A 27,901-nucleotide genomic window follows, 5' to 3' on the forward strand; every position below is an offset into this window, starting at 1 on the left:
TGTGTGAGGGCATTAACTGAACTTACAGCCAAATTTGATAACCAATGAGCAAACAGACAGCTACAGTTCTCATTTTCTTTTCTTTTTTTTTTTAAGTGAGCATTTTATGTCCAAAATAGCATCCCAGAATTAGAGCAATCTTACTGTCTGTAACTTTATTATGTTCTAGGTAAATATGAACATACAGTGTAAACCTCATGGCTGAGTGGAAGTCCACAAGCAGTTTGATGGAACATTCATATGTGTGCACATACGTACATTTTGGTAGTAACACTTGTCATAGCTAAATGCAGATATATTTGTGCTTACAGATGCTTTATTTCCCGAGTTTATTTGAAAAACATATACCCCATAAAACTGAAACCAGAATTTGTGGGATTTTTCTAAAGTATATGTCAAAAAGAGGTTTGTGAAGGTCCGGGGTCTGTTCTGCTGCTCCTTTTTTTTTTTTTTTTGTGTAGGTCATATGTAAGTTTTAGTTCTAAAAGTGAAATAATTTCTCTTAAGTGACAGTCGTTTCAGTGTAGGCCTTCCCTGTCAGGTTTCCAAAAATCACCTTGAATGCTAGGCCAATGATGGTAGGTTACCAAATTACATATCCTGTGCCATTTTAATGTCCTACACAGAAAATTGTCTCTACCTCTCTCCCACAAAAAAAAATATCCCAAAGCAAACAACAGCTGCAGAATAAATTTGTTAAGCTTCTACAAATAATCGGCAATACTGGGGAATTGGTGTTTTCTGTACTTTTGGATGGTTGACCTTACATGACCTTTATTTTGTTTCTCTCTTATTCAGGGAGAAAAATTATTTGTTTTCTTATCTGACTGCATCAGAGCTAACTGAAATAAAACACTGCATTACATTGGGGGAAAAAAAAACATATCCCAAACTACATATACAGTCTTAGATACCAAGAACTTTACAAGTAATTTCTCTCCTGACACTCAAAACTTCTATCATCATCATGCCTCGTCTTAAAAAACATTAAACTTCTTTTTCTGAGACAAAATACATGGGGGCAGAGACAGAAGTACTGAATTTCAGAAAGAATTTGTGGATTACTAGTCTGGCAATTATACTTCAGAGTAGACACTCCATTGTGAGGGTCAGTGCAAGGTAGCTCTGCAAATGTGTGCCTTGCAAATGAGAAAAAAAAATCCAGTTTGTAACTATTGAGAAACATGAGAAGATAGTTAAAACATAGCAAAAAGTAAACATTTACTGGATTATTTAAAGTACATTACTAGAACCAACAGGACATACCTTTAAACATGTATAAAGTATTATACATAAAAATGCATAGATGTACAGTAAATATGTTCATTTATATGTAGACAGAGTAATATGTACACACAGTCTGTTGTGCTTGGGTGAGTCTGAGCAGTGAATCCTGCAGCACGTTGTCTTAAAGCAGTTTTATTTCACAACTGTGTCGACGTAGCAGATGTGAGAACAATCTACATTACCACTCAGTAGGTAAGTCATATCCATTTACTCTTGAAATGTACAAATATATGAAACAAAGGCCATAAATCCAATTGTACCTCCAAGACTTCCTTTTCCCCCTATTTATTTAAATATGCACAAGTCCACCTACTGGTGCTGTGTAGGTTTCTTTCCTTGCCAACATGTTGACCAGGCACTCAGAAGAATGTTGCTGATGCACTTCAGGACAACTTCCACTGATCCAACTCAGTGCACTCCTGACCTTGAAGTCTTCAGGTCAAAAATGAGAGGAAAATATAAAATAAAAAATATATAAATAACGCAAACAAGCTTGTGGGCTTTATTTTCACAAGTTATTTGCCACCAATACTGTCAAAGCAGCTGAATTGTAGTGCATCCATGGGCAGGAGCATATAGCAGCTTTTGTGCACTTTGCAAAAAAAAATACATTAAGGAAATTCAAGTCTTTACTGGCTTGTTTTATCTGTTGCTAAAAAGATGCTGTGCTGCTTCTGAGCCCTTTCCATCAAATTCTTTTTCTTCTTTTTTTTGTCCTTCGTTTTTGCTGGCCTTCTCCCTAAAAAAAAAAAAAAAAAAAGGAAAAATAAATAATAGCAATGAGTCAAGTAAAGAGTCCAGAAGTGACAAAAAACCCAACAAAAACAACTCAGTGGAAGAGAAATTATCAGTAGGGACTGCAATGGTAATGCTGGCTAAAGAGCTTCAATCATCAGTGAAAACAGAAGTTTTCAGTGTGTTACAAAAGGAAGCAGGATCCCTGACTGTCATCACTTGTCCACAGGCACAATTTTTCTGGTATGAGTAACCATGTTGATGCAGGTTTCATTTTTGGCAGGGTAAGTTGCACAAGCAACATTATGCAAGTGCCCAAGTCCCAGAGCCAAATGAGAATGCAGGCTCCTTACCCTCTGGAAGCTGGATATACGCCTTAGACCCTTGTGTAAATTTGTTTGAGTGAGTAATCCTATTTAAGTCATGTCCAACACATCTGTGATTTCAATGAGAAATTTGGCATTACAGCCCAAGAACCTGGTTGGATGCCATCCTACCTGCTTTGGCAGAGACAGTACCAGAACTCTTGATATTTCTTATTAGTACATTGTGCCTAATTCTCACAGTATATAACTGTGCAGGAAAAAAATTTTATTACATGCTTCTACTATTGAAAGTTCATTGAAAAATAAACAAAATTGGGAAATCACCATCAATTCAGAAAAAAAAATGTTTAAAAGCTTTTTGAATAAGAAAGTTTTTCCTATTTAGCTCTAATAATAAATCAGTGCCCTTTGGTTATCTCAGCAAAGATAGCATGGACAGAAAAAATGTCAGATACAAAGGCCCTCATTGAGCAGTGCATTACCTTTTAAGTATATGCTTAAATCCTATCAAGTCTAGTAGGATTTAAGGAGACGACCAAATGTTGTCGGATGTGAGAATGGTCTGGATTTTCTTGGCAGTATCATATACTAAAATATGTGATCAATGGTAAAAAAATAAGGTTATTAAACTCTAGAAGCGCCAACTTTATAAATTTTCAGGAGCACTTAATGAACTTAAGAAGACAGTAAAAAGAAATTCAAATAGCAGATTACACAAAAATGTGAAAATGCATTTTTAATCTACATTGTCAGTACTTTATTTATTGGAAAAAATGTTTGCCAGTCTGGTTTTGTCTTATTTCCATATTGTTTCTTAATTAAAAAGGCCCAAACCAGTGCAAAGAGTTTTTCTCTATTTGATAATAATACTAAATAAATCTGATTATAAAATTATCAAAATTTATGATTCCTTAAAAATATGTACATACTTCAGATTACACATTCGTAATACACTTTCTAGGCTACTGTTCTCTAGGATTTATTGGAGTACTTGTATATAAAACAGGACAGGACATTAAGGTAACAAGCACATGAGTTTAGTCCATATTAAAAATCATAAGTGTCCTTGGGGTTTACTTCTGCTTCTCATTAAAGTCTGGCATTAAAGTTACTATGGCATTTTGCCATTTTTAAATCTAGTTAATCCTACACAATAAATCCTCAGTCCAACCAAGCATTAATCAAAGCAGCTTTTAAGTTAAAACTCTTTAGTAACAGTGTATCTAATGACTAGGGGCACCTAATGAGGTCAGAGGGAAGGAACACTTGACACAAAGTGGCATTACAATAAGGTGGTTTGAATTGCAGAAATTTCAATGTAATATTTTTTTATGGAATTCTACTGGTTGGTATATTTTAAGACATCACAACTTGGATTAATGTATTTCTCAACCCTGTATTCTCACTTGCACTTTCAATATGATAAATATTTTTACCCATATCTTTGAAGTGCTTATTAAGGAGGAGTAGATGAGGGGAAATAATATGAGAGAAATGACCAATTCTGCTGGTCAATTGATTCTCACAAGACAAGCAGAATCTACAGGAGCTTTACTGGAAATTTCCTACCCAGTTTGCTCAGTGATCTTACCTTCTGGGGTTTGTCACTAAATAGACTAATCAGTAAAAGAAATATAAACTTCAGTGTCTCATCTAGTTTTTCTATGACCTCCTCCAGAGAACTAGATTAATTGCTTACTATAAGTTAAAGGTAGTGAAATATCCTATTATTTTTCCTCTAAAAACTGTGAGTTGAGCTGATAAAACACAGTTAGTATCTCTATCTAAACCTTAGAAAGTAGCTCCTGCAATACAAACATCAAACCAAATTGCCAGCACACTCCCCATATGAAATCTTTAAAATAGAAATGAATCGGTCTAGAGCTCAATGATTTGACATCACTGTGCAACAAGCACATTGCAATGCTTCTGCTGCTCTGCAGCAATTGTCTCCCTACCTGCTTTCTTAATCCAAGGGACAACAAAGGCTAATTAACTTCTACCTGTGCTGTGGACTAGCTACCCATGCAGAGGCAGCATCCCTGAGCCACTGATAAATGATAGCTTGTTCTTCTGTTAGGAGCTCTTTGGCTGCTCACAATATCTCAAATTTTCCTGTTATGCAGATTAAGTTTCATTATTTTCAGGACAATATTAAACCACAAAGAGAAAATCTAGACGATTTGGTGATGCTGAGAGTCCCAAATTCCAAACGTCATTTTAACCAGAAAACTGAATATAAAAGGTATTTCTTGGGTAACCATCAGTTCCCATACTGTTAGTAGAACATTATGGAGATTAAAGATTAGCAAGAAAAAACTGATTATGAGGACTAGAGTTCAAACAAAGTATGCTGCTGAAGTCCCCATGCATAGCAACTTTTATTAAATGAAGATTTCAATTACAGTGTTTATTTTATCAGCAGAAGCACAGTGAACAGAAGTATCTCCTGAACATCTCACTACAGACATCTTTTGAAGAACATGATGTTTATCCTCTGAGAGGATCTGTGAGCCAAGCTATCCCATTTCCCCAACTGGAGAGCGGTGGGACGAGGACAGGCAATGGAGGAGCCTGTCCCCTGGGGCCAGGGTGGCAGCAGCCACCTCTGCTCTGTGCCACGGGTCAGGCTGGGTGCAGGTTGGGTGCAGAACCTTCCCCACACCTTGCCATGCTCACTTCCTGCTCCTTAGAGCAAGAACCTGGCCCCAGGTTTGTCTCTCCATAGGAAGCAGCAGGGCTCTGCCATGCTTGGCTCTGTTGTGCAGTTGAAAAGGAGTGGGATTTTTTAGCAGCACTGTATTACAGTCCAGAACCTGCTGTGGCACAAAAAAGGTAATTCCTGATTGAAGCAAATGAGGAGAGTGAGTAAAGGGACTCTGCCTCTTTAGAGGGGTTTTATCATCATCAAAACAGAGGGGGTTTATCACCACCCAAACCAGGCTACAATAATATTGTACAGAACAGAAAGTGACAATACAAGAGAACTGGAGACGGATTTCTTACAAGGGAGGGCGTGTGGTGATAGGGCAGGAAAAAATAGCTTCAAACTGAAGGAGGGTTGGTTAAGATTAGATATCAGGAAGGAATTCTTTACTGTGAGGGTAGTGAGGCTCTATTCTTTACTGTGAGGGTAGTGAGGAACAGGTTGCCCAGAGAAGTTGTGCCTGCCCCACCCCTGGAAGTGTTCATGGCCAAGGATGGATGAGGCTTTGAGCAACTCAGTCCAGTGGAAGGTGTCCCTGCCCATGGCAGGGAGTTTGGAAGTAAATGATGTGTAAGGTCCAACCCAAACCATGCTATGGTTATATGAATATCTGAGATATTAAGTCTGATCCAATTACCCTATGGACCTCTCCTGATCAGAAACAGTATCCAAGCAAGCAAACAATCCATTGCAACTGCCTAGAATCCACAGCCAGCACTGATCTTTTAAGTGACATTACATCTTTCCTGGTGGAAGGATGCTCATCTGCTTGTTGTCTGGCAGATGGCAGTGCACCTTGCTTCTGCTTTCTGAGTTATAGGTCTCCAGGCATCATCTTTCAATCTTTCTTTTACGACTGCTGTCTTTTTTTTTAAGACTTTAATGCTAGCAGCAAGGGGAGTAAATACAAATAATCCATGCTAAGAGCAGGATGTCTGAGTACTGTCCAGATATACAACATGCTGTATTCTTATATTTATTTTGACTGTGTTTTCCCTTGCATACAAACTAGGTAATTAGCTTTTTGTTGGAAGATATTTTTTTATCTCTGACTGTCCAAAAACAGGCTCCTCAATTTCTGTATCAAATTCAGCTCTGAACATGATTTACATCATTTGTTTAATTCTCTGTAAAGTCATATGTTTACACTGAAATCTATAGGGCCCAAGAAAGATGTGAAATGTAGCTGAATTCAGTGTTCAACTTTCTACTAAAAAGAAGCCTTGAAAGTCCAATGTATCATTCTATATCTTGCATTTCTGCACAGGTTATTTCGGTAGAAGCAATACTGTAATTTAAACTATTTATTCCAATTTTTTAAAATTCAGTTTTGCAATTTGCTTTATAAATTACCAATGAGTAAGTCTTTATCTTTTAAGTAACTTATCCCAATGGGTGGTGTCTTTACAGTGTTATTCATTAAACTTTTGTTTTGACCACTTAGTTCTGGTAGGTATCCAGGCAACTAATATGCTATGCAATGAAATATTATAACATATTTTAATGGCAACATTAAATGGTAATGGTCCAATATAGGTTATCATGCAATTAGAACATGCATTCCTTGAAAAAAACCACATTATTTATGCTCGTATACACAGCAACTCTCCACACACCAAAGAGTAACAGTTATAAAAAAAACCAAAACAAAAACAACCTTAAACTGGATCTTGCTGGATTATTTTTCTTCCTTTTATGTTGCTTTTGTACCATTTTATCAGCATTCCTCCTGCAACTCATGCACTTGTGCTCAGTTTTCTGGTTTGTCTCATACCCCAAGCTGAAAGATGCTTGGAAATACTGGGTATCCCTTCTGCATGGACCCACCTGGCCAACTGGGGATACACATTACCTGGTTCAGAAGGAGCCTTTATCACCTTCTGACAGCTGCAAAGGCAGCTTTCTCCAGATAGAATTTGAGCAGCAGATTCCTTACACCCAGGGCAGTCCTGGCCCTCCAGAGTTAAAAGGCAGGAAATGTATTCACAGGGACTCCCAGCCACATTTCTTGAGATTCTTGACTCAGCCAGAGAGCATCATTTCAGTGCCTGAACTGTCCATCTGGTGTGTAAACACTGTTGCAGATATTGCTGTCCTAGGGAATCCTGTCCATTGGGAGTTTCAGCAGAGAAAGTATAGTATGCAGCCACATGAGGGCAGCAAATTTAAAGCATTTAACAAAAGGCAAGAACAAAACAACCATCTGCAGTTTTATTTCACTGTGTAATTTCAGCAGTCTTATGTACAAATAAATTTATATTCCCTTAATATTCCCTTCCTTATTTAAAACATTTTTCTCTTCTATTGATGATTACTGAATGATGGGATTTACATGCGTGGGCCTTATTCCCTTCTGGATTTTCATGCACAGAACTTTCACTACTAGTAGCAAGGCACAGAGGAGTCCTAAGGTAAGAGCAGACCCTGCTAAATACACCTTTTAGTCTTTCATCCCCTTTCACTTGTCCTTTAAGGAATAAATATTTGTACATCATGCTCCTACAGACACAGCTCTACTACAGACCTCGTGTATGGCAGCATTTCATCCATGTGGAAAGCTAGAAAAGTTATTAGCAAGACGTATCACTGAAGGATGGCAACATTAGGGAACTAATGACAGCAGAGGAAAGATGATGGATACTCAGTGATTAACCAGTCAATGATGTAATCCTAAGAGAAAGATGGCAGGTCACAGAATCATAGAATAGAGTCATTAAGGTTGGAAAGGTCATCTAAGATCATCAAGCCCAATCACCAGTAAAGCACCACCACCACGTTTGCCACTAAAACATGTCCCAGTCACAGAATCACAGAACCATTGAGGCACTGGAAAAGACCTCTAAGATTGAGTATAATCAATCACCAGCTTGCCGACTAGATCACGGCACTAAGTGCCATGTCCAGTCTTTTCCTGCACACTTCCAGGAATGGTGACTCCACCACCTCCCTGGTTTAACAACCTTTTCTGTGAATAAATTCTTTCTGATGTCCAGCCTGAACCTCCCCTGACACAGCTTGAGGTGATGCCATCTAATCCTGTCTCTTGCTGCCAGGGAGAAGAGCTCGACCTCCACCTGGCTTCAGCCTCCTTCCAGGTAGTTGCAGAGAGCAGTAAGGTCTGCCCTGATCCTCCCCTTCTCCAGGGGAAACACTCCCAGCTGCCTCAGCCATTCCTCATGTCAGCCTCTGGAGGAGCTCCCTCTGGTAGAACACTGGTCATGCACAGACATACAAATGCCTCATCACTTACTTTGCATTTGCGCCACACATCAAGCTACACATAAACACTGACTGCAAAAATCAAAAACCCAAGCAAACAAAGAATTGAGTCCAGAAATTATTCCCAGAAATAATTTATTTCCCAAGGCTTTCAGTTAAAAATTCTGGATACTGAAACTGGCAGAGAAATGCACAAATTGTTAAGAAATCTTATAAACACACACACAGTGGAAAAAAAAAAATCCTCACTGCTACAGAGTCATCCTCTTCCTAAAGCATGATTTCCAAAGTGGTCCAGAAGAAGGGGACATACAGAGCTTTAGTACCTTTGCAAACCACAACCCATGGGCATCTCTACCAACCTCACCTGCTACTGAATTCATGATTTTTTTAATGCCATAACATTTAGGCTGCTGAAATTGTGCTCAATATGTGCTTTAGGAGGAATATGATTTGGAGGAAATCAGCCAAAGTAAAATATCTTTTTGGACAAGGAGTGAAAGACATTCTGTCTTGGATGGTGACACAGGAAAAGAACGAAGGTTTAGGAGATGCAACAGAAAGGGTCAAGTGTCAGAAACCACTTCCTCATTTTCCTGGGCGAATTTCTAATGTCATTTGACAAAGTCTTGTGAACATGTATTTGCCTCTGAAGACAGCAGAAGGAATGGAATGATCACACAGAGTACATCAGCTGCCCACGATATCATTTCAAATCCGCAAGGACCAGAATGAGTAAAGGTTAACAAACATTTGCAAAGCAATGAAACATGGTAACAATGGGCATCACAAAAAGTAACGAATCCTTTAATCATTCTTTCTTCATTTGCAAGGGTTAAATAATGTCCAGCAAGTTAGGTCTTACAACAATCACTGAATAGGAATACAAAAAACCCATCAAATAATTATAGCCATCATCGAAACAGATAAAAATAAGAGGCAAATGAAGGCACTTCTTCAGCTTTGCAAGGCCTGAGTTTGCAAGCTTACTGATCTTCTTTTATTCTTTTTGGTGTAATACTGGTAGCTAATTGTATAAATATATATTTCAAGTCTAATGAAATTAATAATAGGCTAAGAATTGGAATTCACTTATGCAAACACAGAGTTTGATGTTTTGCATTCATTCTTGTCTATTTGATGCCAGCTTTCCTGATGAAATCAGAAAAATTTCTCTCTTGAGTAAACTTTGCAATTTCTACACAAACCATTACACAAGCACTCAGTGCAAAGCTGATCTGAGTGATATCTTACTCAGTTCCTTACACTCAGAACCCTGATAGCTCATTTACAACTTAATAATGTCATAACTTTAGGTAAATTATTATATCTATCCCAACCAGCATTTAGTGTTGTATATACTTGATGTTTGCATACATTAGACATCAGCTACTGAGATGAAAGCAAATTTAAAAGATTCAAAGACTAATTCTTCAACTAAAAGGAATATTAAAATATCTCAAGTTCCTGCATCTAAATCCTGTTAGGTTTTTGTTTTGGCATTTCCATTAAGAAATTAAACAAATTACTACTTAGGACAAGAATAAACTGAGTGAGGTATTCTTTTTCTCCCAAATTACCCATCTATTTTTCATCTGGCCTGAATACAAACTAACTAAGCAATACTATATAATCTGATGTTCTTTCCTGCTGATATTCTTTTCTGGACAATATGCTGTAATCAGACATTGTCATCTGTTAAAGAAATACTGATTCCTACATAAAGAATGAATTCACATGTCATAGCCTACTGAAAGTTCAGTAGTCTTTTTCCTCAACTTTAGGGCAAATTAACTGGGAAAAGAGCCATCTTACACAGCTGAAATGCAATGCACTTCCCACAGTGCAGTTTTCCAGCATATACAGTAGATGGCAGTCGGATATGAACTGAAAACTGGCTTGCTCTCACAGCATTTCCAGGAATATTATTTGTTATTTGTAGAAGTACATATTCATGAAAGAATATGGAAAGTGAAAGACTAAAAACTTCACAAACATTTTCAGAGAAGAAAGCAAGAGTAAGCACTGTTGGGGTAGAGGAAAACCAGTAACCTCAAGGGGACATGGAAACTATAAAACTCTCATAGAAGACCCCATGTTTAACTGAATACACAGATGTTGAAATGTTGGGTGCCACTGTCCCCTCAGTCACAGTTCCATGAAAACAGGCAAGTCTCCACCGCAGCCAAAATGTTTGTCTAATGTAAATTTAGCTCAGAATTCAAACAATACCAATATCAGTTGCATGCATGGTACTCACTATCCTTATCTTAATCAACACCATGTCAGATCAGATACTTTGCAAGCACAGCCAAGCAAAATATTTACAATGGAAAGTTTGGGATTTTTTATTTTTCCTCCTTTTAAAGAGAAATATAAAGCAAATTTCAAAATAATAAAAAAAATTTATACACCATCAAGAGTATGCAAACACATGTAAATACATTCTAAACCTACAGGCAACATTTATAGCTAAAATCTAATTGGCTTCAAATTCTCTAGGCTTGACTGGATATTAATCTGACTTTAAACTCCTTCTGCTCACTATTTCAAAATGTATTCTTTATTTTTTTCCTGTTTCCAGTGAATTTAATTAATTGCATTTTTACCTCATCATATTGGGGATAAAAAATTAATTTTATTGAAGCAACATTTATTTTTGGCACCCCCAAGGTTTAATTTCATACTGGAAATTGCATTTTATTCAATTAAGGGTTTCTTACAGAGAGGAAGATTATACTGAGAAGCTAAATATTTTTTAGATATATATTTTCTTCTGTGAAATACTGTTTAGTTATGAAGAGTTAGTCCTTTTTAAATTCCCTTCAAGGATTCAGGTCAAGGACTGAGGAATAAATTTGTTTCAGGATAATTATATTTTATTTTATTTTATTTTATTTTATTTTATTTTATTCCTTTTTTATAACTGACACAGCTCAGAAATTATTTTTATTATCCCCCATGCCCCTCCTTAATATTGCACAGTAAATCTAATCTTATAGATGTTCAGGAGGAGGCTAAATTAAACATCTGACAACAAACTAAAGTATAGTCCAGCAGAAAGACTCCTTCTGAATAATAACTGAAAGTGAATATGAATGCATTATTTCTAGTATGGTGTAAAATTATTGCCTCATTCTTCTCATGTAGTGCAGAGGGTACCAGGTGAGCTGTGCACCTGCCCTGCTCCCTGCACTCCCTGGATTTCTGTTGTCAGGGTGCTCAGGATGTTCCTGCGCCAGCCTGAATTTGGTCAGGCAGTCTCTGTTTATCCATACCCACTGAATGCAGGGCACACCTTTCCCTTCTCCCCAGACATCTGATCAGACCAATGATCGAAATTCAGCTTTGAGGACTTCCCCTTACCCGTACATCCCACACACTGCGGCTGCAGACTTCTCCCTAATAGCGCTAGGCCTGCATTATTAAATCCAGCAGAGCTAGAGAACATCTCCAGACCCCACCTCCACGGTCTGACCTTTGCTCTGGGGCAGCCCTGTCCTTCCCAGAGGAAGATGTCCTCCCCACCTCCCTGCCTTGGGAGCTCTGGGCTGGATGGATGTGTCCCAGCCGTGCCCCCAGTGCAGCGCCAGGTCACAGCCCAGCAACCCCAGTAGAGAGAGGGACTGTCCTTCAACTGTGGCCAGGCAGGAGTTACAGGATGTTCTGAGTTACATGGCTTTATCCCCAAACGGGTTACAATACCTTTCCTGCTTGCTCAATGAGAAGCACTTTCCCAAGATTATGAGGACCCAATAATTCACACTTGCACACTTTTTCAAAGTCTGTAGATTAAATAATAAATACATAGGCCAATTAGATATTTGTCTCTTTCAGAATGCCTACACTTAATTTAATTGAAAACATGTTTTATTGCTTAAAAATTAAGATGATGCAGTGATTACAAATGAGAATTGGGGTCAAGAGAACCTTTAGTGGGATTTCTTACATAAACATGAGAAATGAAACATTAGTTTCATATACTGTTGAGGCTAGTAACTTGCTGAAGAAACTTGTCCAACTAAATCCAAAGACAAGAGAGATGGAGGGTCCAATACTTTGATAATTGTTCCAGTAATTAATCATTCTACCACCAGAATTCCTGTCCAATTCCTAACTTGAACTTTATTATGCAGATGTTATTTCTCATTATTCCTTTCTGTCCTAGATCAGACTTTAGATTAATATTTGTTCATCATCTGAGAAGTTAAACATATGGCAGATTCTGTGCACATTTCTTTTAAGTTTATTTTGTAGCCTTGATATAATTCTTTTTTATTTGTAACTACATTTTCCAACTGAACCGTTTTTCCAATCTTTTCTATAAAATACAGGTCTCAGTCTGGATGTCAAAATTCTGAAATTTATTTTTTTTGCTTCTTCCTTTTTACTAAAGTTATACAGAAAGAAATTGCATTTGAAATTTTTCTCTATATATCGTAGTGGACTCAAATGATCTCTTTTGAGAAACACCATTTTTTGGATGCCATTCCTTATCCTGCAGCGATGTTCTCCTAGTTCTATAACTCCTTGATTCTTCAGAATAGCTTTACATTTAACTATATGAAAAGCAACTGTGATTGCTTTATGAAGTAACCTACATTTTTCTTTGGGTCTACCCTGTACTATAGTTTACCATTACCCTCAGATTATTTCTTTTTTTTAAAGATGTTTATGTAACTGACTAAAACAGTAAGTAATGCTTACAGATACATCTAGAGGCCATCACCACTTTTTCCTAGACATCCAGTCAGCAAATGTTTTAATTTTATTTTGTGGTAAAGATAAAAAAAATTCAGTAGATCTATTAATTTCCTGAGTCTGAACACATTCAAGCATGGTAGGTAGGCCTGGACATGATTCCAGTGATGCCCCTGTTAGCTTCATTTCTACAGCTGCAAATATTAATCCAAAAGGAACAAGCTTTGCAGGAGCTTTCCGTATATAATTGTACAGGCTTAATCTCACAACAAGAAATTCCACTTTTAAAGTAATTATGCTTGGTTAAACTCCTCTGATGGCATGACACCAAACAAAGAAAACCAAAACAACCTGGCCTGGACTTAACAGTATGCCTTTAACACCTTTCACATCAGAAGCTGCAATAACAAAATGTGATCTGTCAGAGTGGTGCTACAGAGCACAGGTCTGTTATTTATCTTCACTTTTGAAGCGTATGTCTAGGAAAAGCCATCAGAAACATACCTTGAGTAATTTTGGAATGAAATCAGTATTACAATTACAATTACAGGGAATGCCCTTTTTCTGAACCCAGCTGCAGCTGCTGGGGACATTTTTGTCCGAGCTCTTCCTCAGTGCCCACCGACCCAGCAATTACTACTCACAGCTTTGCAGGCAGAAGAGGATGCACTAAAATTGTCACCCATGGAAGCAAAGTGTGCCTGCAGGAAGGGTCAGCTCCACCCATGCTGCTGGAGACTGGATGGACAGCTGTGCATGTGTGTCTCTTCTCCAAACAGCTGTGCACGTGTGTGTCCCTTTTCCAGACAGCTGTGCACTCCCATGTCCCTTTCTCTGGACAGCTGTGCATTCCCATGTCCCTTCCTCTGGACAGCTGCAGGAACACCTTCAGCAAGGCAGTGCTGGCCTCATGTACAGCAACCACCCCGAATTGAACTAAGGCTTATCTGAACATTTTTTCACTAAACTGAAATAAGTCCATGTCAATAAATTTATCCACATTTATTCACAAGTTTAAATATGCTAAATAATGAGTATGCATTTCAACCCAAGTGCATCAGTGTTTAAGCACATTGTACTTAAAAGCATGTACTTTTTACATTCAGCACTGTCCAGAGGAACACAACTAAAAAATGCCTTTTTTCCCCTTGCAGAGCTAAGAGAATGGGAATCAATAAATGGTCTGCAGCATCCCTGCTGCAGCAGCCTAGCACTGTAGATGCTCTCAGCACCACAGCAGGCTGTCTTTCCCCTCAGATCCCCCTCATATACACAGCAGCTGGAGACACTCTTGGCATCACATCGTATAACAAGCAATATAATATGGTGTCCATATACATGTGGAGTGGACAAATAGGTTCTCTTCTTATTCTGAGATATATCTGCAAGATAGTACTATAACCTCTACCATCAGTTTCAACAACATGTCAAAACTAAATTGAAAACCAGAAGTTTTTCTTGTATAAAACATTTTAAGGTATATATTCACTGAAAATTCAACTGAAATTGAATTGAAGGAAAATGCATGGATACTTTCTTAAGAAGAAAAGGAAAAAGAATACATGAAATAAACACAGCATGTAGCTTAAAGGCTACTTGCCATAAAAGGCTTTTCCTGACTGGAAGTTACAGTACAGATGTGCTAAAAAAACAGATGTACATCAAAGACTGTTGATTAGAAGCACAGAGAGAAGTAATTATCAGTTTCATTTTTTTAAAAAAAGAAATTCTTTATTCTAATACCAATAAAACCCTAGTATGTACAGAATGATTCTATGGGTTTAATTAACCATATGAAAAATATAAATGCATGTGCTATTCCAGTTCCACATCATCAGATTCTTATGGCTACTTTGGTGAGCTTCTAATGTATGTGAGATCTTGCCTTTATTATTTTGTGACAGAATTAGCTGAAATACTGAAACCGTTCAAGATTTTTCACTTTATGAATAAAATCAGCAACCTGATGTGGTGGCTGGCATCCCTGGCCATGGCAGGAGGGTTGGAACTAGATGGTCATTAAGGTCTTTGCCAATTCAAACAATTCTATGTTTATATGAAAACAAACAGAGCAAGAGCACAAGTTTGAACACCATCCTGAAACACTAGCAGGTTTCCTGGCATGTTTCTTGTGCCAACTGTCTTCCAAGAATGCTACCTTCCTGTTTGTCTGTTCTTTGCAAAAGATTAAGAGATGATGAAACATTTACCCGAACCCTTGAGACCTCACTAACTTCAAATTTACAACAGTTTTTCAAGCTGAACAATTTTTACAGATTAGATGCATGAGTGATAAATGCCTGGACTGGAATGCATGGTCCTAAAAACCAGACATGCAAGTTGTGGTTTGACCCAACAGGCAGCTAAACACTGTGCAGCCATTTGCTCACTCCTCTTCAACAGGATTGGGGAGGAGAATTGGGAAAGAGCTGACATTCATGGGTTAAAGACATTCATGGTGATAAAGACAATTTCATGGGACAGAAAAGGAAGGGAAAATCACAATAACAACACCAACACCCATGATGATGGTAGAATACGGAAAACAAGTGATGCACAGTGCAATTTCCCAGCCAGTCCCTGAGACATAGCTGCTAGCCACCAGCCAATTCATGCTGGTTTTGTTGTTCAGCATGATGCCATATGGTCTGGAGTATCCCTTTGTTCAGGTGGGCTCAGCTGTCCTGGCTGTGTCCCCTCCCAGCTTTTTGGGCCCCCTCCAACTCCTTGCTGGCAGGGCAGCAGGAGAAGCTGAGAAGTCCTTGCCTTAGTGCAAACACTGTTCAGCAACAGCCAGCACATGAGTGTGTTATCAACATTACTCTCATCCTAAATCCAATCACTGTACCAGCTACTAGGAAGAAAATTAATGCAAATTTACGACTCTGGCTGCATACTTGGTCTGGCTGATATCGTTTTAAATGCTGGAAGGAACTATTAATTTGGACCAAGCTCAGCTAAGTGATTATCAGCTCCTCACATTGAGGTATGACTGATCTCTACCAAATGCTAATTATTTCATCATGTCAGCAAATACTCATTTCTTGGCCAAACATTCATCACAATCTATTCCATATGTTGATTTAAACTGTCCTGTAAGATTAATTGTGGATGACAACTGGATCATTTAGGGTGTGACATACTTATCAAATTAGTTACAAGCATCCTCTCAATTGTTTATTTTCCCTACTGAGACAATTAAACCACTATTACAGCCAGTTTCCTTCTCTCTGAGACTGGAAGCATTTTCTTCTCCTCATTTACCGACTTCACAAAAATCCTTTCAAAATCCTGTCTGAATTTATTATCTTTCCAGTTATGGGTAATATCTTCCAGTTTCCTTCTGTGTAGCCAAATAATTACTTACTCCCTAATGCTAACTAGTTGTTCTTCTTTAAACTTCTTTCCACATACACAGGCTTTGAACATGTGATTTCTGTTGCTGCTCATTCTGTGTAAATAAACTTTAGGTAATAGCTCTTTCCTCAAACCTGATTTCAACAGGAAACGTAAAGCACTAACACACAGTTGAAAAGAAATGTTTGTACTACAGAACAAGCATTTCTCACTAGTTTGTCTGTCAATTACAGGCAATTTAAATCTGAACAACCATTTGGATTATTAGTTAGAAATTGACAGTGTTAAAGCTTGTCTCTATCAGAACTATGGAAACATCGCAGGTAAGAATAACAAGGCAGATTAACTCTCATGTCTCCATGATGAACATTCACAACTTGCTTTAATCATTATTCATATGTAATTAACTTAACAAAAAAATCTTGCCACCAGCACTATAAGCATGACATCTAGAAAAAAAAAAGTTTTAAAATGCACATTAGAATATAATATCAACGTCATACCACAAGTTAGAGTTATTTATATATTTAGATTTTCATTGATACACAGTGAGTTTTTCAAAGGAAAATATCTTAGGCATTTGAATATTTCTAGAATAATGAAAAAAATTTACTATTTTAAACTATGGATCTGCACAACAGACAAAACACACAGAAACATTTAAAAGTGCTTAGTAAGGTAAGAGCAAGAAATCAATTATTCATTGTCAGGAAATGTGTCTATTTGGATTAAGTGATCATAATATTATTTGTTTCCAACAAATACAATTCTCTAATCTTTAAACAATTTATTCTTTTTAAATACCTCTGATTTTATAAATTGGATGACTGATTTATTTTTTAATATCTGGATAAACATACAAGTAAAATTTTTGTGAATCAAGACTTTCCAAGCCAAGTCTCAACTGTGGGGGATTTTTTATGATTAAGTATGAATTCCTGGAAAACATGGTTTATCATAGAAAAATTGGCAAAACTTTCATAGTATTTGCCCTAACAGGCGCCACTGTAATGGGCTGCAGATCTATGAATAGGCCAAGTACAGAAGCTAAAACTAACACTGAACAATACAATATGTTACTAAATGGGAAGATAGGGTTTTCTTTTTTTTAAAGTTATAATAGATGGGATTGATTTCATCCATAATTTACATAATGAACAACTTAACTAGCCTGATCTCATCATTTCTCAAAAACGTTGTTTTGATAAATGATTCTCTTCTGAAATTTCATCTGGCAATGAAATTTTGGTCATCTTTGAAGAATTGATTTATTCTCTTCTTATACGCAAGAATTACTACTTGGAAACATAATTGAGCTTTCAAACAACAGACCAGATATAAGTTACTATTACTAGCAAAACTTTGCTCATTCCATACTGGCCATAAGTCTTGAACAATCACTGAAACTCAAATTTCACAAATCCTTAAAAGCCAATGCGCATAATGTTATGGTCTGCAAGATTCAGCTGGTGGCATCAGAATACAAAAACATGAAAGTGGCAGCTCTGGGTGAACCGAGGATCCACCAAAACCACTACTGCAGCAGTAGCCCAAAACTAATTTGTCAGTAACAGTATAAAAGCAGACAAAGGCATGTAGTCCCTCTCACAAGAAGCTTCCCTAGCACACATGAGGCCTGGCATGTCCATGGCCATATGGAGGCTCTCACTGCAGAAGGGCTTGGAAACTGGTTTCTGCTGGAGAATATTTGTCCTGTCCTGAAAGCCTCAGCCTGACCTTTCACCACTCAAGGAACTTTGCCACTTCATTATGCTAATCCTGCATATCTGGTTGGGACCAGGTAACCATCACATTCTGACTTACAGGTTTTCAGCTGATAATAGATCAGGACAAACTTTTTTGCACAGAAGGGACAGCTGACTTTGCATGAAACTGAAAATGTATGAAATCCAGGCTTAATAAAAAAGCACAAGACATGGATTGAACCTGCAAGTCTCATATGTACTGCCTGAGACATGAGAGGTCAGAAACAATAAGGGAAAATGTGAACTGCTGTATGAGATCCCACTAAGAGAGAGTAAAAGAAGGAGTGGAGGTACAGCTCACCATAACAGTGTTTTCATGCTAAAATCATGATATTTATTACCTTATGCCCTGAACACCAGGTCCATTCGTGATTTGATAGGTCATGAATCTACTTCTTTTGCAATGCCAACCTATAGCATCATGTAGCCATCAAGATGCTGCCACTTCAAACTTGCAGCTCCATAGTGTCATACAAAAATATGCGCATGACTCCATGTCTAATTTACACTCCTTACAAATCAGACACACAGTGCTTGCATTTCAGTTATCTGAAGTTTCCTACTATAAAAAATAATTGCATTTTTTGCATACGGCTTTCAAGTACCACAGTTTGGAAAGATTGGCCCAAGATGGTAGTTACAAAACATGAAAGCATGTAGAGACTAATTTCTGATAAAATAAATGGTTAAGACTTCTGTTACAAGCTGACTACATCAGACAACACACTGAAGTAAAACTTCTATCACCTTTGGGAAAGAAAACAGAAAATTATTTTCACTGTGATTAAATGGGGTCAGAAAAGAGAAAGGCATCTGTTAATATTCTGTTGTGAGGCAAGCCTACTCAGCCAACTATTGTGCTAATGCAAATGGTAACAGTTTGTTGCAGATGTGCAGTGGAACATAATACAGCCAGATCCTCTGGGCTTTTTGAAGTAAGAAACTATACACAGAAGACATTGGTGTGTTTAATAACCATTATAAAAGAGAATTTTAAGCACAGTGCCCTTTGCTTCAACCACCAACACTGCAAATGTTCAGTTGTAAATGTTATTTTGAGGAAATGAAAATGTAAGTCGATTCAGAAATCAAAGTCCAAGTGGCTAAGGGATTTCAGGCTTCTGTGTTGACATTTCAAGGCAGACAGAATCTTTTTAGGTTCTAGTCACTTATTATATTGATTTTAAATATTATTGTAGCAGAGAGAGATAGAGTCTAAAATAGGGGAATTATTTTAGGATAGTAAGAAAGAGACACAAATGTTGCTAATGTCTCAGTTGTAAGAAAAAAGCATCCGCAGTATAGCAAAGAACAACCTTCTGCTTCCAGCTACAGTAAGTAAACTGCAGACATCTTGCTGGCATTATATATCTCACATAAGTTCTCACTATTTTTTTCCATCGTGCTCTGCTAGTCTCAGAAATTTTCCCTACAATCACCCTCAGTGTTCCAGCGAGGTGCACAGCTTCCCATCAGTCATCCAGTCACATAAATTGCCCTTCCCTGGTAAAGCAACAGACTGAGAATGTCAGGTGGACTAAAATGCCAGGTTCTCTAAATTACATAGTATGAAAGCACATGTTACATCACATTTTGGGGTTTTTTAATGAATTATGGAGAACCATGTCATTCATAAAAAAGCCATGAACTTTTTACCTCTGGCAATATGCTTGCATTTAAAATAACTAGTATAACAGTTTTGATATATATACCACCACTTCAAATTTGAAATTGAACTATGCAGAGCAGAAAATGGTTGAAGTTGGGAAGCACTTCAAACTTAAAAAGAGATGTCATCTGGTCCAACATCTCCTGCTCAAGCAGGAGCCATTTGTCCAGACTATGTTCAAATGGCTTTGGAACACCTCCAAGGTGAAAGACTCCTCAACTTTTTCAAGCAACCTGTGCCAGCACTTGGTTTCCTCACAATGAAAAAGTGTTTTCTGATATTCAGAAGGAACCTGCTGGGTCTCAATTCATGCCCATTATCTTGTTTCCACCCTCTCTTCAGGTATTCAAACACATTAGTAAGATCCCCCCAAGCCTTCTCTCTGGGTTGAACAGCTTTGCCTCTTTCAGCTTTTCCTCACAGCAGAGACAATCCAGTCCTTTCAATCATCCTCACTGAACCCTTCACTGAGCTCTCCCCAGTATGTCCATGTCTTCCTTGTACTGGGGAGCCCAGAGGTGGGGACACAACTCCAGCTGTGGCCTCACCACTGCTGAGTAGAGGGGAAGGATCTCTCTCATCCCATGGGCAGCACTTCTCCTAGTGCAGCAAAGGACACCTTTGTGACCTTCTAGGCTGTAAGGGCTGTAATGCCACTTTGCTGGCTCAAATACATAATTAAATTGAGGTTTCTTATTTAAAGGTTAGATAAATATATCCCACTCACTTAGATTACCCACTAAATACAAAGTGGTATCACAATTATTGGGCAGGCTGATAAAAATTATCAGTCTAGATTAGTTACATCAATTAATTTATTTTACACAGATTGAAAGAGCTTGCAAAATGGAATGAGTGAATTATAGCATTAATGAGTAAATAGAAAAGACATACAGAGTAGAAACCCTTGTTTATTGAAGAAAAATAAAGTACAAGCACAGGAAGCAGAAGTAAACCACGGAAGTGGGGAGGAATATGGTTAAACAGGGAGAAATGTGTCAAAAACTGAAGGAAGAAGAAAACACGCAGGGGCCCAGAAACAGTTTTGGAAGGTGCAAAAGTGCTAGAAGGCTGGCAGTCACTAGACACAAACAACACCATGACAGAAGAAATGCTGAAATATTGACATTTTTGTGAATTTATGTTTAGTGATGCTTTTTGTAGTTATCCACCAATTAATAAAGTAATTGATAACTTAATTTAATGCTTTCAAAATTAAATATTGCAATCATTTTATGGAGGGCAGAAAACTCACATCACTATGCATGTCTGATAGGCTCAGCAGCTTCAAAGATGGAGGTTTTAGTGAACAATTTCATGAATACATGAAATTGTGATTTTCAATATGCACTGTGTAAGAGTGGATCTATCTCTGTACAAGCATCCTGAGTGGAGAGCCACTCCATCAAACAGGAATATCAAATCTCATCTCAGTATAGGACTGAAAAAAATACACATTATTTGAATGGAATATTATGAAATACTATGAATTTTCTTTTTTCTTCAAGGGACTTAAGAAAACATATCAAATTTTTTTGTGGTTATGTTAGAGAGCTAAATAAAAAAAAAAATACCCAGAAGTAGAAATGTCCCAACAAAAATGCACAATGTGAGCAACAGCTCTGTCTCCTCTCCAAACTGCATTATTCCATTGAAAATAATTTATTTTAGTAACCAAGAATTGGAGTTGTAGGGTTATTCAGTAGCCACATCTTGACATTCAGAAAAATAGCTGTATATCAAGTATCACAATTATACACAGTACAATAGCAATATAATCGTACAAAACAAAACACCATCCATTAACCACAATTTGAATATTTTCAGATACTTCTGCAATTCCTACTTTTAGCCAGTTCTGGAAGCTCCAAACCTTGGAAGAAAGCTTGTTCTTATGGCATGATTTTGAGAATTTTTCATTCCTTTATAATGGTAAGATAAATCATATCATGATCAAGACTTTTTGCAATGATACAGAAAGCTAAATATTCTTGAGGTCATGGTTAGGATTCTAGGGCTGTGGGTTAATATCCAGATTATATTCAAAGACATACTTTGAAACCAATTTTCCAAACTAATATGTAATTCACAGGTAGATACAACACAAAAATCTCTATCCTTCTACTCCATGCCTTGATTTAAGCCTTGCAAAAATAGGATATTAAATAGTTGAAAATAAATTGTGCATATTTTCACTGATATCAAGCAATTCCAGAAACAGTGCAACAACATTTTTATTGATAAACTGCTTAAAATTCCCATTTCTAAACCAGTCGGGGAGGGCTCCTTGTGTAGTGTTCAGCAGATCTGACCACTCAGTTATTTGTCTCATTTGGGTTGATATGTGTAATTGTAACATAGTCTGAAATATTCATAAATCAGGACACTGTTTCTGAGGAAAACAAGAGAATAAGATTTTATGGCACTATTTACAATCTAGCATTTTATAATTTTGAAGTTTAATGTGAACAAGTACAAGACTACAAAAATCTCACAGCACGCTCTGCAATACGATTACTCTGGGCAGAAAAGACCAACTTTATGATGAACATTTTCACGAGCCCCTGAGGCATTTAGAGCAGCAAGTCCATCTAGAAGTCAGCGAAGCATTTTTATAAAAGCTGAAGGAAACTTTGAACACACTCATCCCTCAGAAAGAATACTCTTCAGCAGCAAATGTTCAAAAGTGCTCAGCACTCCTTAGGGCATGATAATAACAAAATTGTTATGGAACAAATTTTTGAAAGCCTGAACAACAGCAGCTGTGTATTAAAAGAAACACCAATGGTGAAAAATTAGAATTATTCTAGCTGCAAGCATCTTCTGGAGTTAGGAAATACCAGGAAGCCTGGGAGCATGCAAATACTTTTAGTATTAATATTATATCTAAACAGATGACTATGTCCCAGTCTCTCTAATGTGAAGGTGTTACCTTTTTGGGATAAGCCAGTAAGCTTTAGGTATAAATGAAAACTATGACATATATAGCAAAATTAATCAAGGACACACAAAATCTAAATTCCCATATCATGGCTAAATGTGTTGAGTGGTAGAAAAATACAGGCAGAATAATAAATGTTGGGTCTTGAGGCACAGTCACTCAGTCAAAAATGTTTCTACATTTTATTATTATATACACAATTAGATGCTCAATTTCCTGGTACTTTTCCATCAAAATAAAGCTAGACTGCAATAAGCACTGTTTGAAGCAAGGAAGATCCAGATCTGATTTTTATTATTATTATGTTTGTAAATTTGGTAGAAAAACACTCCAAAACTTCCAAACTAGGCAAAGTACCTCTTGCATTTATCTTCAGAAGTGTAAGATCACCCTAAGTACAATTCAGCTCCTTTTTAATGGGAAAATATGTTTGCTAGCTAAAATGAGATTATGGAGCTTGTTTAGTATTAACTTCTGCCAAGCATAAGCAATGTTCCTCTGAGTTACTATTGACTCACATGGCTAATGGCAGTAACTATTATCACTTCATTTTCTATAAAATTACTTAGTCTTGAAACCTCTCACATTTGAGCTTTGTGATAACTCATAACTGTTAAACTATCAGCAAGTATTTGCTTTCCAAATCTCATACCCAAGGTAGCATGGTGACATCTCTACCCTTCAACAGCCCTTTAAAATGAGTTTTTTGATTTTAACTTATGCTCAGCTGAACACCGTGTTCGCGTGAACACTGCTGTAATAGGACAACTTCAATCAACTCAGCTTTGAAGAAATGTTTCTTTTTCACATTTTAAAAGAAAGCCATGTTTTACTAGCAGAACATAAATATAACTGAAGTATTTTTATCTGAAGCAGGAAATTGCTGTGCTTAATACAGGATTTGGAAAGTCTGACTATATCACAACTGGGTTTAGAGCAATCTCTTTTTGGACACACAATTATACCTATTCAAGACACATGAAACTGCTGACAGGAACCAAGGAAGTAAATTACCAGCTATTATTTTGCTCAGTCACAATGCATTGCATTAGCTCATTTTTTAGAGCTTAGTAGAGAATATGAATTTCTAATCTTCTCAAATTAGCATGCCAGATAGTGCATTGAAACGTTCCATCACTAACAACACTTGATTTTTTGCTGCTGACTAGGTTTTACGTAAATACATAAAAGGAAATACATAAATGAAAACCAAATGTTTTCACACAGAAATACATCAGTTTTCACGAGTACCTAAGTAAGACAGTGTTTTAGCAAACATTGAAAACCACCACCTCTAAACATGTTCCCTTTGGGGTGGATGTCAGGTTAAAGTTGACAACCATATGGAGTCAAAAATCATAAGCCAGGTCCAAGTAAAATTTAAAACCACTGGCTTTTAGTGGAATAATTAATTTCCAGTGCTTTTCATTTAATTTCTGGTGTTGAAACATTCAAAGTGTCCATTTTCTCCAGCTTTTGCCTGCAGCTATAAAGACTGGAAAAACAGCTAAAACATTAAAAGTATTATGTGGTGGTTCCAGCAGCTGAGCTTTAAGAAATGAGGAAACTGGTGACAAAAATTACACAAGAAAGCAATACAGGGAATTAATGTCCTCACTACTACATTAATGTCCTCACTAATGCTTTATTCTCTGAATCACTTTAGGAAGTAATGAGGTAAAACCTTTTTATAACTCCTGCAAGGATACATGGTAACCTTCACAGTTCAATGAGTTCTGCTGAAGGAAGTACCTGAGATTCCTCAAAGTGTCCACAAGGAATTAATACTCACAGATTTCAGGGCATTTGTACCTTTCCTTTGTACCTGAAGCATTGCCACACTGACAGCATTGGAGTTTCACTCCCTAAAACAGGTGTCTTTCCAAAATCACTCATTTTTGGTTGAGGGAGAAGAAAAATTTTGCACATGACACTGTTCTCAGAAGGCATCCACTACTCTGTTGTCTGCTATTGCAAGACAATTAGAAAAATTACTGTAAGTAGTACAAAAGGTAAACACACCAATTAAATTGCTATTGAGCTGACATGAAGCCTCTGCCAATTCTAGTGAAGTTACACAGATAATTGTCCAACTAGATAAAATTTTGGTTCACATAGAAAAATGAAACTCCTATCAATAGATCCACATCCTTCTTTAATAGCCCTGAAAGATGATACAGAGATGCTGACTTGAACAACTGTCTAAAAAGGAATAATAATTTTTAAGTGGTTGTTTTGAAGCATGCTGCTTCCAGCTTTGAAGTGCACTCACTGGTGCAGACAGTTATAACTCCAAGTCCAGCAATGCTGTTTAAACTCTTATTCTATACTCAGCTGAGGAAACTGCATCACTTTTTGGGGGTTTTTTTATTATTTCTTCTAGGACAACCTTCACTGAAATAGAGAGAGGTTCTGAAATTGCTCAATGAAGTGAGAAGGACTCTAGTTATATTTTGGCCCCTATTTTACATTCACTTTTTAAGTTCTGAGGTCCTATTACTTCATGGAACAAGTAATAATTACAAAACAGATAGATTTGCTTCTCATTTAAACTAAGCAAGCAATTAAACTTTGCTGGCTTTTCTAGCTTTGATGGAACTTCTGATTCTTGGCAATAACCATCAAGAAGTTCACATTTATCGATGCTATGAGAGATTAATAGCAACTCCTCTGTAAAACATCACCAACCTATTCCAGATAAGCATCTCACCCAAAGAACTCGGAGGTGAATGCTTTATAAGCTTCTGTTAGAGTTTGAGATACTGTAAACCTGTGATACCATAATAAAAGGGGGGGAAAGTTCCCCTCCAAAGAAATTTAATTTCTTTTATCTCTCTAAAAAATAATTGAGCTGTTTGGAAGAAAACTAAGAGGAAAGTAAAATATTATTATTTCACAACATACTCCACCCAAAAAAACATTGTTCTGGAAAAGACATATGAATCAACTCTTTTTTTTTTTAGAGCTTGAAATTTGAAGAACAATTACTTATATAATTAATAAACTCCACTTGAAAGAACTGTTCAGCATGTTATAAAACTTCTCTCAAAACACTGTGCTGTTTTTTGGGTCATCTCTATTTCTGAGTTCTGCAGAAATAATAAATTCTCTTCTCTTTTTCCTTGCCACAGCTGCAAGGAAAAAAAATGAACTTTATCTCCCAGGATTTTTCCATTTATATGTCTAAGGCTCGTCATCCACTGGCGTCCCCTGTTCTCAAAAGAGGAATTATTGCAGCGTATGTTCAAGCTGGCACTGGACTGCAGACACGATTAACAAAGTCTGGTGGCAGAATAATCATCTGCTGAGTGCTGGGAATTAGAGCTGATAGCATCTATTCATCCCACAGTGAACATACATAGAATCACCTTCAGTGACTATGAAAACCTGATTCTGACCTTACATCAGAATGTCAGTAATTTGTATTATTGCACTGACACAATCTGTAATGATCTTGAAACTACTTCCTTTTTCTTCAGACTAGCCTCCCTTTATTCTGCCACAGTACTTTCTTTTAACTAGAAACCTCCCACCACTTACTCCAGTTGCCTAACCAGAGCAATGACCTGAAGCCTGACACAGGACTTGCTCAGTAGATATTTTTCATCTGTCAAGTTTTTATAGCCCAGAAATTTCTTCAGCCATCAGTTATCAAATGCAAAGTCTTTTTTTCCTGTTGCAAATACACTCAGAGTCCTACTCATATATCACTCTTAGTGCTATATGGCAGATTTGCAAACTGATTTTTAGTGCGTATCCCCTGCACAATGTTTTGCAATGCTTAAGATTATCCTCTATATTTGACCAAATTGTGGTTTTTCTCTGCAAACCCTAACAGAAATTTTTTCTTCTTGTTTAGAAGTTACAAGGAACAGATGGTAAATGAGGAGGTAACAAAATAATCTGGTCCATAAATTCAGAGCAAAAATAACAAGCCAGAATTTACCCATCTTTTTGGTAGCTTATAACTGGCTTTGTTTTAGAAACCCTTTAAACATTTGTCATGTCAAGTAGCAGATAGATGTAGAAACTTCGTCAGTATTGAAGAAACTATGGTATAGATGCAATCTAGCTTCAGGGCAGCAATGCTAGATCTGATCAAAGCTGCTTGGCACTTGCCTCTAGTCAACAGCTAAGGTTTCATTGTGCAACATTAAAAGCAATGAATTAAAAGAGTGTGACAGTTTTTATAGTACTCTTTCTACTGTGCTGAACTTTCTGTATAAGTACAGCTGGCAACCCATTCAAAACGTTCACGTTTGTATCTGACAGAAAAGCAGAATAATTTAAGAGCTGGCTGCCATTTTCCTCAGGAGTTACTCTAGCAAGTGCCATGGTGTTAACATGGGATATTGATGTCATTGGAAATACCTGTGATCTTTATGCTCCATGATAGCTCAAGCAGCTATGTTAGAGTTGCAAGTCATGTCCCTTGTTTGAACTTCTTGTAGTTTTTCATAAATCTGACATGATGTAGAGCACCTGCTTTGGTGTCCTGCTGCTGCTGCTGCTCTTTGCAACTAGATGCCTCTGACTTGGCACCAGGTTTGCAAAAGTAATCACATTTATATGTATGTAGATAAGAACACCAAGGAATGCTCACAGTAAACCAATAAAAGGCTTAAAACAGACAGGAGCAGCCAAGCTAATACAGGTGTGTAAGCAGAATAGTCTTAAAACGTGATCTAAAAGCTTGCTATCGTGTTTGCAGTATTGCTGCACAGTAAATAGATGTGCACAACATATGACTGAAGTGTCAAACTTGAAGGTTCTAGGTAAGACTGTATAAGCTCAGCATTATTTGAACCTCAGTAGCCTTCTACCTGATACACACTTTATAAAGATACACAAACGGATAAACTCTCACATTAAATGGCAAAGATGATCTAAGATACTAACTTGGAGTGGGGAGCTTATTAAAACCTACTTTTGGAGCCCCTTCAAAATCTAAACAGTGACACACAAAATAAATATGTTTATGATAGAGGATTTATTGCACAAAAGGGCCCTGCATTGTGTCCATCATAATTAATACTTCTGTGTTTGATCATGTGGTGCAGAATGTTTATACTGACAAAGGGAAAGAATTGAGATATCTCCATGGTACTGCATCTTTACATGCTACTATTAAATTTAGGCTAATTTATTCTTAAGACTGTGCTCAGAAAATTATTTAAACTACTCATTTTTAAT

The 27,901-nt window shown here is 37.1% G+C and overlaps 1 protein-coding gene across 1 annotated transcript in view; it reads right to left on the bottom strand.

Annotated features, from left to right (window-relative positions):
* Positions 1 to 454: 454 nt before the first annotated feature.
* Positions 455 to 27,901, bottom strand: part of RSPO2 (R-spondin 2) — a 102,275-nt gene continuing 74,828 nt past the window's right edge. The window contains exon 5 of the mRNA XM_054279100.1: positions 455 to 2,026. Within this exon, the coding sequence (XP_054135075.1) occupies positions 1,917 to 2,026 (110 nt within the window). The 3' untranslated portion in view covers positions 455 to 1,916. The remainder of the gene's footprint in view (positions 2,027 to 27,901) is intronic.

This window comes from Melozone crissalis, unplaced genomic scaffold (genome assembly GCF_028551555.1).
Source record: "Melozone crissalis strain CALT ecotype California unplaced genomic scaffold, PUWL_Pcris_2 ptg000002l_1, whole genome shotgun sequence".
NCBI classification, from domain to species: Eukaryota; Metazoa; Chordata; class Aves; order Passeriformes; family Passerellidae; genus Melozone; species Melozone crissalis.